Here is an 11552-nt window from a genome sequence, read left to right as displayed (position 1 = left end):
CCCGCTCCGCTTATTGAATTGATAAAAAACCTGTTAGCGACGCTCATGACCACTGACACAACTCTCGCTTTTAGATAAATAACACACGATGTAGGAATGAAACATTATTAATTTATTACATATGTACATTGAGTGTTTATACATAGTTATAATTATTGCTCTTTACAGAATGAAAGTCTTTGTTCTTTGTTTAAAGTGTACACGCAGCTATTTTAACGATTTTTTCATAATCCTTGATCCTATCTCCGATAGCTCTGTTTACTCTGGATTCTGTAGGTTTCGATAGGAAGTTGGAAATATATCGGCCAGCTTCGATGAGCTTGACTAGATCTATGTTAGTGTTGACGCCTAGACCATATAGGAAGTATACGAGGTCTTCTGTCGCCAGGTTCCCGGTCGCTCCCCGTGCGTACGGGCAGCCGCCTAGGCCGGATATAGATGAATCTACAGTCGTTATTCCAAACTGCAAAAACAAGTAAAGTTAAATATATCTCGATGACGTCACGAACAATCATATGGGTGGGTTTGTTTACATAGCACATCCATGATCTTGCACGCGAAATATTTTACATTTATGAAAATGTTCAACTGTAGGTGAATACAACATAATATTTTGCAGCATAATGCCGAGATATGTGTAGATATATTTTTATCAACAGCTCTTGTAAATACGTTAATCTCGTCACCTTGTTCAAATTTGCACCAATATATACCTACTTAGTTAGATAAAAGAATTTCTAGAAACAAAACAACCAATATAGCTACAAGTAGGTATTGCGACCATGATAAGTGTTTATTTCGATGCAAATGTATTCTCTTCGTAAGAAGTTCGTCGTAATTATATTTTAGTCTGTACCTACTTACTAGATTACAATGCGTATTTAGGCATTTTAAGTATGACTTTATGAAAACCATTTATTTAAATATGGTACCTACAAGGAATATAGGTACTACTCTTGATAAGATAGCTACCGGCAGTAGAGTACCTAGGTAGATAGAACGTTCCTTGGTAAATGGTAGGTCGGTATTCTTTTACTTAGTGCTTTTCTAGCGAAGCCAGTTTAGAGTTTAATTTTTTAGGGTTCTACAAGGAACCCTTATAGTTTTTTCTTATCTTAATCCCGACTCTGCGACAATGTCCACATTAGCACATTGGCACATTGTCCACATTGGCACATTCGCAGAACTCTTAAGAAATTATGTGTGTATTTAAATTAGATATTGGTTACTATCTATATTGCAAACTACTTTGCAATTTATTGTGATGCGTATAAAAATGAGTATTATTAATTTCGTAAGTTAATTAAGTAGGTATGATTTTAAACTGGACTATACTCTGATTTTTAATTCCATGGAATTCTGGCGTTTCTTAATGATACCAGAGATAAAACAGTTCCCACAAAGAAGAAAACTTTAAATATTGTACATAGGTAAATTTAAGTACATAAATCAATTGCCGCATGTATTTAAGATCATCACGTGAGAACAAATCAACTGATTTGGCCGAGTTTTTGTTGTTTTCGTAAAGATCAAGGTTTTTGTGAAAGAATTTCTTAAAAAATCCTGAATCATAATCTAAGCGTGAAAAGGAACTAAAAATAAACTTAGAAATGTTCAACATATAAGTCAAGATTACATCCTCAAATCAACCGATCCCATTGCTGCCAGTTTCCACTTTCCACTGTTAAAGATTGCACGCTATTTTAGTGCGAAGTTATGTGTTAGGGCTATTTATATTGACAGGGATTTAATGTAATTTGGGGTAAAATCGAACTTCTGGAGGTGGATACACTGTTTTTCATACAAATAACTCCCCTGATGTATAAAAATGACAACGTCAGAATTCCACCGAATTAAAAATCAGAGTATAGGTATATTCGGTTGACGATGATGATGATGATGATTAAAGTAATTCCCTACCTCTAGTCCTGCCAATAAATTCGATAGTCCCTGTCCGTAAGTGTCGTGAAAGTGCAGCGCGATGGTGTCGGGGCGCGCCACCGCGAGCACCTCGCGCAGCAGGCGCCGCACGGAGCCCGCCGTGCCCACGCCGATGGTGTCGCCCAGGGACACCTCGTAACAACCCATAGCCAACAGCTCTTCAGTTATCTACAAACATTTGTATAATGTGGAAACTGACGACACACGAGCGCCGAAAAAGTTGTTGGACAGCAAACCAGAGAGCCGTAGAAGCCGAGGGTGGAGTGGAGAAGGACATGAGTTTTTTGAAACTCGGAGCTGGAAGGAAGCTGCATCTGACCGACCCCGATGGAAAAGTTTGCTTGACAAGCCAATGCCTTCCCAGGGCTGTAGTGTTTTGTTGATGATGATGGTGGAAATTAACAGTTGGCCTCGTCCACAAATTAAAAGTCGCTCAGCACGCTATGGAGCGAGCTATGTTAAGTAACTTTCTAAGGGATAAAATTAGGAATAAGGAAATTCGTAGAACAAAAGTGACCGACTCAGCAAAGGATTAGCAATCTGAAGTGTCAGTACACAGACCATCTCCAGGCAGAACCGTTATATGGCCAATGGGGTAGACGTGATCTCTGGTCTGTGAGTGTTCTGAAGTGGGGACCGCGAATAAGTCGATGTCGCAGGCACCATCTATTTGATACAGAGATAGCCTGCATCTCGGACATAGATTTAGGCTAATTTTTATCCTGGAAAATCAAAGAGTGCCTCCTACAGGGTTTCTAAAAACTAATCCCCACTTGGACAGTTTTTTTAAACACCTTGTGAAAAACGGTTCGTTTAGAAGTCATGGGAATTATAGCTTAAGCTCGCGACTTCTTCCGCGTGGACTACACAAATTTCAAACCCCTATTTCACCCCCTTCGGCGTTGAATTTTCAGAAATCCTTTCTTAGCGGATGCCTACATCATAATAGCTATCGGCGTGCCAAATTTCAGTCCGATCCGTCCAGTAGTTTGAGCTGTGCGTTGATAGATCAGTCAGTCGGTCAGTCAGTCAGTCAGTCACCTTTTCATTTTATATAGGTATTTAGATGTATAACACTTAAGTATTTCATGTACCTTGACTATAGCTTTTGGACTGATGGGACCATCATAAGGGCATCCCACAACACAGGACACATATCCTCTAACTCTGACGCCATCTTTCACCGCTTGCTCAGCTACCAACTTGAATCTTCTGAGACCTTCTTCCACTGAGCAGTTGAGGTTCTTCTGAGAGAAGCCTTCTGAGCCCGCAGGAAATATCGCTACTTCCTCAATATTGCATGCTTTCTATAAAATAAATATTTCTCAGTGTTTTAGCAACATTATTTTGCCCACACAGATCTGTGTACCAGTGTGTGCATATAAAAAAGCTACTTATGTAATATAATATGCTAAATAATTACTGTAACACAAATTCTAAATATCATTTTGTGTTGTACATAATTTGTATACGTACCTATTTTCAGGCCTATATCTAATATCATTTCAATTTTATCGAAGAGGTAGAGCAGAAAGCAATCTTATAAGATTTTAGATATTCAGTAAAATTGTCACTGAGCAACGCCCAAGCATATACTTATTAAAACGAAATGTAAGACAAAAATATATACTAACAAGAAGTAACGAAGGATGAAAAAAAAATAAGCAGCTTTCATTTGGTAGGTACATATTTTATTCTAACTTACAGCAGTTTCATATCCCTTTAGGTTTGGTATTAGTACTGGATAGTTGACATGTGGAACTCTCTTGATGGTCTTCATAACATCTGTAGCATCACTCATTTGTTTCACCCATTTGGGACTAACAAAACTGAAATCATTTTTTTGTGTTTAACCAGGTACAATAAGTGGTAAAACATACTAACTACTATAGTCCACGCATCTTAAGCTGAGTCGTCGAGTTATCTATCTTTTTTTACGCACTCGCACTTACCTGTAAGTGCGAGCGAAACAGACAGATAACTCGACTTAACTAGCTTATTAGACTAAACCAATTTTGATAAAACTTTGACGTACAAAAAAAAATCAGTACACTAAACACTGTTAAAGCAAATTAGGAACTAGGTACCTACTACTAATAACAATTTTTAAATAAATAAGTAGATACTTAGGTTGGTAGGTAAATAACCGCACTACCTACCAATTCTCTCTACATAGCATAGAACTAGGTCGCTTTTCGTCTCTCCTTCTCTTTTAAAATACGCAACAGATCAATGCGGTTTTTATCAATAGATAAAGGTTTAATATTGTTTTTTGTTCAAGCAGACACCACACAGTATCTACATTGCACTAGTGTGAAGCCGGGGCTAGTCACTTGTAAGTTTTATTAATGGTTTTAATGTGATAAAATATTAAAAATTATTAAATGTACCTTGCAGATTCAATATGTTTTAAGCCAGCGTTTGCAAGTTTATGTATAAGCTCTACCTTCATTTCTGTCGGTACAAACTTTGATTCATTCTGCAATCCATCTCTGGGGCCCACTTCGTAAATGCGAATCTCGGGTGTGGTGGTACTCTAAAATATTATTGGTGATAAGTAATTTATAAAATTATGACTCTAAGAACGACTGTCCACCAAAGATGAGGAAAAAAGTATCAACTAATAGGATCGCTCCATTTTCCTATCCCCATTCCCCATGCAGTACGTAGGTACAAGAAAAGTGACCGACTAACCGATTTTATTCTAGATCGCCACTAATCTCAAAAAGCCTCAATAGCTCATCGGTTAAAGGAGCGGACTGAAATCCGAAAGGACGGCGGTTCAAACTCCACCCGTTGCACTATTGTCGTACCTACTCCTAGCACAAGCTTTACGCTTAATTGGAGAGGAAAGGGGAATATTAGTCATCATTGGATAATATTCTTCATAAAATAAAAAAAACTTCGTCGGAGAAGGTAATTATTTAAAAATAAATAAAAATTAAATATATATAGGTAGGTACCAACAACAGCTGTTCGAAATATTGCAGCACTTGCCGAAGATTTTAGAATGGATTTTCTTGCAACTTGCATCATTCTTACACGATTTCCTAAACTATTCCGATTTCCGATACACTTACAAACAATAATAATAATTATCGTTTCATACTTTTATGTTTCGTTTACAGTTTTTATCGTGCTATCAGCGCGCAAGTTTAGTTTAGTGATAAATAAAAGGTGATAACAATCACAGAGTACATAACAACCAAAGAGTATAATAATCATAGATAATATATAATAATAAATAAATAATGATATAACATTGTTAAATGTTTCAAACCTCTTATATAAGATGGAGCAGAGTATCAGCAGTGGATTACGAGTACATCAGTGCATTCTATATTATTAAATACAAGAAACCAATTTTATAAATTGACTACAGACTGATGTTATTAGGTTGTCACGAAAATAAAAAAGTCGTAATTAATTTATAAAATTGGTTTCTTGTATTTAATAATATAGAATGCACTGATGTACTCGTAATCCACTGCTGATACTCTGCTCCATCTTATATAAGATCAGTAGTCATAGTAACCAAAAGTCTAAATCTACTCATAAATCTATGACCTCTATGACACTATACCTACCTATGCCTTACCTATGCTAACAAACTCAGACTAAGAATCAAGAGACTTGTCAAACGCGTATACCCGAAAGGGACAAAACAACAAAAGAAATAATACTTACTTGTCTCTATCACTCTTCAGAGCTTTTCAATACACCACGTAGTGATTATATTCTCTTTGAATACACCTAGCTTGCTCTAACAAGGTATTATTATTTTAATGCCAAGTCTCCTTATTCTTAGTCTGAGCTAACAAACAACATACAGTGCGACAAGGCTATCTTGGCGCGTGGCGAAAATCGGAACTAATGTTGCCTTCAAGTGTCCCCTTTGTTCTTCTTTGAACATATTCTAAGCCTTTGTTCTCCAACAGCGCCCCCCTGTCAATGTCAAGTGCCAAGAGAGCCTTGTCGCACTGTACAGCAAACACCACAAATGGCTTGGTTGCCATTATGAAAGGAATAGCAATAGATGACGTGCCATTTTAGTTTAGTTTAGAGATTGTGTACAACGAAATTAGCCACAATGTTTTGTGAACGTCAGGATGGCTGGACCACCACAGAATTTGGAAGTTTAAGCCATGCTAGGATTTAGTACCTATTTGGTACTATTTGGTACCTGAGATCAAATAATTAGTACCTCGATAAATAGGGAGAAATTTTATAACCAAAGTGGTCAGCCATTCTGACCGTCAGGATGGCTGGACCAAGTCGGTTTTACTAAGTTGGCGGCGTTAAAGTTAATATGTTTTATCGTAAGGATTTAGTACCTAGTTAGTACTTAAACATAAACACTTTTTTTTATTTATTTGATACACAAAAAAAAAGTTATACCTACCCAAAATCAGTTTTGTATGGGAATAGGACCAAGTCAGTTTTTCTCAGTTAAAGGCGTTATAATGAATTAATTTTTACGCGAAGATTTAGTACCTAATCAGTACCTGAATATGAATTCTTTTTTGTTATTTTTTCGATACACAAAAAAAAAGTTATAACCAAAATCAGTTTTGTATGGGAATAGGACCATGTCAGTTTTTCTCAGTTAAAGGCGTTATAATGAATTAGTTTTTTCGCAGAGATTGAGGTCCTAATTAGTACCTAAACATAAATAGTTTTTTTAGATTTTTCCGATAAACCAAAAATTAATACTCCTATAATTGAGTAGAATTGTATAGGAGTAGTAGGTACCTACTCTACTATAAATGGGACCACGTCGATTTTTCTCAATCAAAGGCGTAATAATTAACTTATCTTTTTGTAAAGATTTAGCTAACTAATTGGTACCTGCAGATAAATAGGTTTTTAAATTTTTTCGATAAAATATTAAAAAATACTCCTAGAAGAAGTTTTGCATGTGAGTAGTGGGTTAGTATAAATGAGTGTAATGTTTATTTGAAAGAAGAAAGAATATAAATTGTACAAAGGAAAATAATTTACCAAAAATAAATCTGGTTAAAACAGGTAGCTTTCTAATGGCGAAAGAATTATTAAAATCAGTCTAGTAGTTCTAGAGTCTTTTCTCTTTATAATACTAGTAGTTACCAACCTAAAGATGTTATCGCCAATATTTGTTTATTGTGGAAATGAATATTTTAGGCATTTTTTGGAATACCTAAAATATCCAGGCAATGTATAAAACATTATTTATTTCATAAGGTCATGCGGGGGCTATTCCGCCAAAAAAAGTGACGTGAAATTCAAATCTTTGCTATTTCACTACAGCAAGCAATAACAACAAGTGAGTAAGTGCATCATAAAAATAATTTATTTGTTAATGGTTACGCTGTATTACTTCTGTAGAAAATCAATATTTTTGTAACAACCAAGAATTTGTATTTGAATTCTGGAAAATGGCGGAATAACCCCGCTGCGGGGCTTTTTCGACTTTTGATTGTGTCTCTGCCATCTATGATTCTATTAAGTTAGGTAATACTTAGTGGCTCATACAATTCACGGCGGAAAACATACTATTCTAAGTTTTACAAAAAGGTAGGGGGATTCAAATTCCTTTAAAATCTTTTTTTTTTGTAAATTATGGGGCAATTGCGACGCGCCTCCATACATGCTAGTGATTTGCCGAATAACTCGATAAATTCTAATTGGTTTCAAATTGTTATCGTTAAGTTATTGAATAAAAGCTTTATCTTTCTTTAACGGCGAATAGTAAGAGTTTTAATACCAAGTACTCTTGTAATAATAGTCAGTGTATTAAAAAAACCCCCGACACAAAAACCTCTATAAGAAAACTAGAAAAGAGCTAACTTCAACTTTCAAACGGCTGAACCGATTTTCTTCGATTATAGCTAAGAACGCTCTCCTTTCAAACAAAAAAAAAACCAAATTAAAATCGGTTTATTCGTTTAGGAGCTACGATGCCGATACACAGATACACACGTCAAACTTATAACACCTCTCTTTTTGGGTCGGTGGTTAAAAATTAATATAAAATTAGCTTATGCTCGCGACTGTCCGCGTGGACTACACAAATTTCAAACCCCTATTTCACTCCCTTAGGGGTTGAATTTTCAAAAATCCTTTCTTAGCGGATGCCTACGTCATAATAGGCTATCTGCATGCCAAATTTCAGCCCGTCCCGTCCAGTAGTTTGAGCTGTGCGTTGATAGATCAGTCAGTCACCTTTTCCTTTTATATATTTAGATGACCTTCAACAGCAGCGGGGTCTTCTCCGTTTGACTTAGGTCAATATGGGGGTACGGGCCTCGAGGCATGGCCTCCTTGCCCGGGTGTGGAGCGGGGAAGTGTGTTAAGGAAGTGGAAGAACGTGTCAAGACTCAAGAACAAATAATTAGTTTACTAAATCAAATGTAGATGGCGCCACCCGTCATTAACTTGCAGTATTGCACATAAAAGTGTTATATTATCTTGTACGATGGTACAGAACCCGTCGCGTGCGTCCGACTCGCACATGATCGGTTTTAAGAAAACGCAAAACACTTAAATATAATACTCAATCGCGCCAATTCTACCACGTACTGACATGTTTTATTTTTAAATTTTTGAAAAGGAATATGCATTAAATAACACCTAATCTATATGATAGTTTTCGCTTAGACCCATTACGCACGGTCGACTAGTCACCCAGCAATCAAAGTCCTAATTTAAGTGCCAAAAGGGTACCTAGATGTGGTGAAAGTTAAGTACTTATTAATTTTAGATTTAACTTTATTATGTACTTAAGTCTGAAAGTTAAGTAAAGTCTGTAAGTTAGGTAACTATTGATTTTAGATCTAATTTAGTATGTAAGTCTGATTTTAAAAAAAATATGTCTGTCCTTATGATTTATTTTCATAATTATTATAAGTAGTCTTAGATTAGGGATTGGTCTCCGCGACGCAGGTAGGTAGATAATCATCATCAACACACCGCCGCCGACCCACTACAGAGTTACTGGCCTTGCTTATTCTGGCTGGTACTGGCTTATTCTGCTGTTTCTTTGTTTTTATAAAGGTTCTTCTTTATAGTCGTTAATTCTCATTGCTGAGGGTCGTGACTCCTTTCCATAAATCATATAATGGCTGAAGTTCTCTTGGGATACTAATGCGGTGGGTTACCTCACCATACAACAATTCTTTTGCATCCAACAACATTATTCTTTTGCATACAACTCACTACGGGAATGAAATTTCGATTATTAGGTTTTACAGTTATAATTGTCAAATGTTAGTGATAATAACCGGGACCGATGGCGACGGCTTAACGTGCTCTCCGAGGCACGGATTAAACGTAAAGACCAAATTGGACCTCTAAAGTCGGTTACCCATCCTACTGACTTGGCCCCATGTATAGTAGAGTAGGTACCTACTACTCCTTTACAATTCTTGGAGTATTTTTTTTGGTTTGTCGGAAAAATCTAAAAAAACTATTTATGTTTAGGTACTAATTAGGACCTAAATCTCTGCGAAAAAATGAATTCATTATGACGCCTTTAACTGAGAAAAACTGACATGGTCCTATTCCCATACAAAACTGATTTTGGGTATAACTTTTTTTTGTGTATCGAAAAAATAAAAAATAAAGTATTCATATTTAGGTACTGGTTAGGTACTAAATCTTTGCGTAAAAATTAATTCATTATAACGCCTTTAACTGAGAAAAACTGACTTGGTCCTATTCCCATACAAAACTGATTTTGGGTATAACTTTTTTTTTGTGTATCAACTAAATAAAAAAAAGTGTTTATGTAACTAGGTACTAAATCCTTACGATAAAACATATTAACTTTAACGCCGCCAACTTAGTAAAACCGACTTGGTCCAGCCATCCTGACGGTCAGAATGGCTGACCACTTTGATTGTAAAATTTCTCCCTATTTATCGAGGTACTAATTATTTGATCTCAGGTACCAAATAGTACTAAATAGGTACTAAATCCTAGCATGGCTTAAACTTCCAAATTCTGTGGTGGTCCAGCCATCCTGACGTTCACCAATGTTTTTACTAACTATATTCACGAAGACAGCTTTTATTAGTTTTTCCGAGTTTTTTAAATTAATTTATGTATGCCTTTTGTTTGACACATTTATAATTATAATGTTACCCGTGACGACTGTAGGTATCTAATGAAACGTCTTTTTTATTTCTATGTTGGCACAATCACATAACTGTCAAAGTCAAACCAATAAGTGCGGTGATGTTGTCAAAAATTTATTCAATTCGTACCGGTAAAATAATTTCATAGAATTTTGTTTTCAAAATAACATTGAAAGTTTCAATATGGGTATGTAATTAACCTTTCTATTTTATAAGAAAATCTCAAGCTATAATTATCCATTAATGCTTACATTTCAGCAGTGAACAGTGCCACGTCTTTCGTCCTGTCGTCTATCCTAACCTTGCTGATATTTTCTGGAATGCAAATGTACAAGCCACTTTTAATAAGATCGCCAATCACAATCATATTTGGTGGCTATTTGGGATCCGTTATGTTCATGTTCTTCGTTACTGTATCCTTTTTTACATATTTTCAACATCTTTATTAGATTTAAATAACAAGTCGATCGGCAGCAAGACAGTTGACTTGTCCCGCTATAGTATAATAATATTACCTCAACACTATTCTGTCATGTGTTATAGAAAATTTAACTTTAAAAATTATTAGAAAATTTAAAGTTGGCACTTGACAACCATTAAGGTTAATTGGATTTTATTTAACTGACCTAAACAGAGATCTTTCACTTAGAGCCATGTGTGAGTGGAACCACTGGATGGTTCTTAAGCTAGAATGTTTAGCTTCGGCCAGACCTGCCTTGTTGGGGGTAATATTTTGAATGCATTATGTGGCCCAGGTGTTTTAGCAATACTTTTCACACATTTGACAATCTAATTCTACCATTCAAAAATATCTGGTCTGCTTGTTTCTTCAGTGTTTCACTTTTTGCTACAAATTTAGCTGACTTATTATTTCACAATATCTTAACGGTTTTACTCACTTTATTATCAACTCTTGCTTCATATCCTAGATTTTACTGCTTTGTACAACCTACAAGCTTTGTTGTTTTTTAATTTTTTGTCAACCTATTAAAATTTCCTGTAAAATATTTTTCCTTAATTAAAATAACAGGCTATAGGCAACCTGGAGGCTACATTGTTTGGTAAAAACTTTCAATTGAAGCTGCCAGAGATTGCACTGTCTATGATCATATCACTTATTGCATCGGGCATGGTGCATAGAATTTGTTTTACTACATGGTAAATTATAGTATATTTTTAATATATTCATTAAAGTACAGTAAAATAACTAACAACTGTTAAATCTTTGATTGCATCAAAAAATTAAATAAATCTATTTTATGATTCTACTAAGTAGTATTGCCATTGATCAACAATCTTATTTAGATATTTACAGATTATTTTCTTGTTTCAGTTTAATATTTTCGCTTATAACTGTCTACTATATGAATAAGCTGTCACAGAAAACATATGTAACAGTAGCTGCCGTCCCAGCACCAGTGAAGAGTCGTCGCCACAAATAATAGTGCACAAATTTCTCATTTTTTCAAATAAATATTTTATAGTATCCTTATCATG

At 35.4% G+C, this 11552-nt stretch overlaps 2 protein-coding genes across 6 annotated transcripts; one reads left to right on the top strand and one right to left on the bottom strand.

Moving 5' to 3' along the window:
- Positions 1-91: 91 nt before the first annotated feature.
- On the bottom strand, positions 92-5117 carry Hmgcl (hydroxymethylglutaryl-CoA lyase). 4 transcript variants are annotated; one of them, XM_069506277.1, is made up of 6 exons: positions 4909-5117; positions 4332-4477; positions 3647-3770; positions 3036-3248; positions 1921-2109; positions 92-463 (listed from the first exon to the last, which is right to left on the bottom strand). In XM_069506277.1, exons 1-6 carry the CDS (start codon positions 4975-4977, stop codon positions 191-193), a joined length of 1014 nt encoding a protein of 337 aa, XP_069362378.1. In that variant the 5' UTR covers positions 4978-5117; the 3' UTR covers positions 92-190. The 4 variants fall into 4 exon arrangements, with proteins under 4 accessions (XP_069362378.1, XP_034834645.1, XP_069362390.1 ...); XM_034978754.2 differs by having other exon boundaries at positions 4912-5117; XM_069506289.1 differs by having other exon boundaries at positions 5051-5070.
- Positions 5118-10132: 5015 nt separating this feature from the next.
- Positions 10133-11547, top strand: LOC117991226 (protein KRTCAP2 homolog). Of its 2 annotated transcripts, none has more exons than XM_034978787.2 (4): positions 10133-10242; positions 10314-10468; positions 11086-11213; positions 11389-11547. In XM_034978787.2, the coding sequence occupies exons 1-4, from the start codon at positions 10239-10241 to the stop codon at positions 11495-11497; spliced, it is 396 nt and encodes a 131-aa protein (XP_034834678.1). In that variant the 5' UTR covers positions 10133-10238; the 3' UTR covers positions 11498-11547. The 2 variants fall into 2 exon arrangements, with proteins under 2 accessions (XP_034834678.1, XP_069362566.1); XM_069506465.1 differs by having other exon boundaries at positions 10135-10242; positions 10317-10468.
- Positions 11548-11552: the final 5 nt, after the last annotated feature.

The sequence above is a fragment of the Maniola hyperantus genome, chromosome 2, assembly GCF_902806685.2.
Source record: "Maniola hyperantus chromosome 2, iAphHyp1.2, whole genome shotgun sequence".
NCBI classification, from domain to species: Eukaryota; Metazoa; Arthropoda; class Insecta; order Lepidoptera; family Nymphalidae; genus Maniola; species Maniola hyperantus.
The sequence above is the reverse complement of the archived record's forward strand: the minus strand, read 5'-3'. Positions and strand labels throughout refer to the sequence as shown.

Coding starts and splice junctions, on each gene's coding strand:
- LOC117991226 (XM_034978787.2), top strand. Junction 10,469..11,085: donor TGTTCATGTTCTTCGTTACT/GTATCCTTTTTT, acceptor TTAAAATAACAG/GCTATAGGCAACCTGGAGGC. Junction 11,214..11,388: donor AGAATTTGTTTTACTACATG/GTAAATTATAGT, acceptor TTCTTGTTTCAG/TTTAATATTTTCGCTTATAA.
- Hmgcl (XM_069506277.1), bottom strand. CDS start 4,977: ATGATGCAAGTTGCAAGAAAATCCATTCTAAAATCTTCGGCAAGTGCT. Junction 3,249..3,646: donor TAAAGGGATATGAAACTGCT/GTAAGTTAGAAT, acceptor TTTATTTTATAG/AAAGCATGCAATATTGAGGA. Junction 2,110..3,035: donor GTCCAAAAGCTATAGTCAAG/GTACATGAAATA, acceptor AAATGTTTGTAG/ATAACTGAAGAGCTGTTGGC.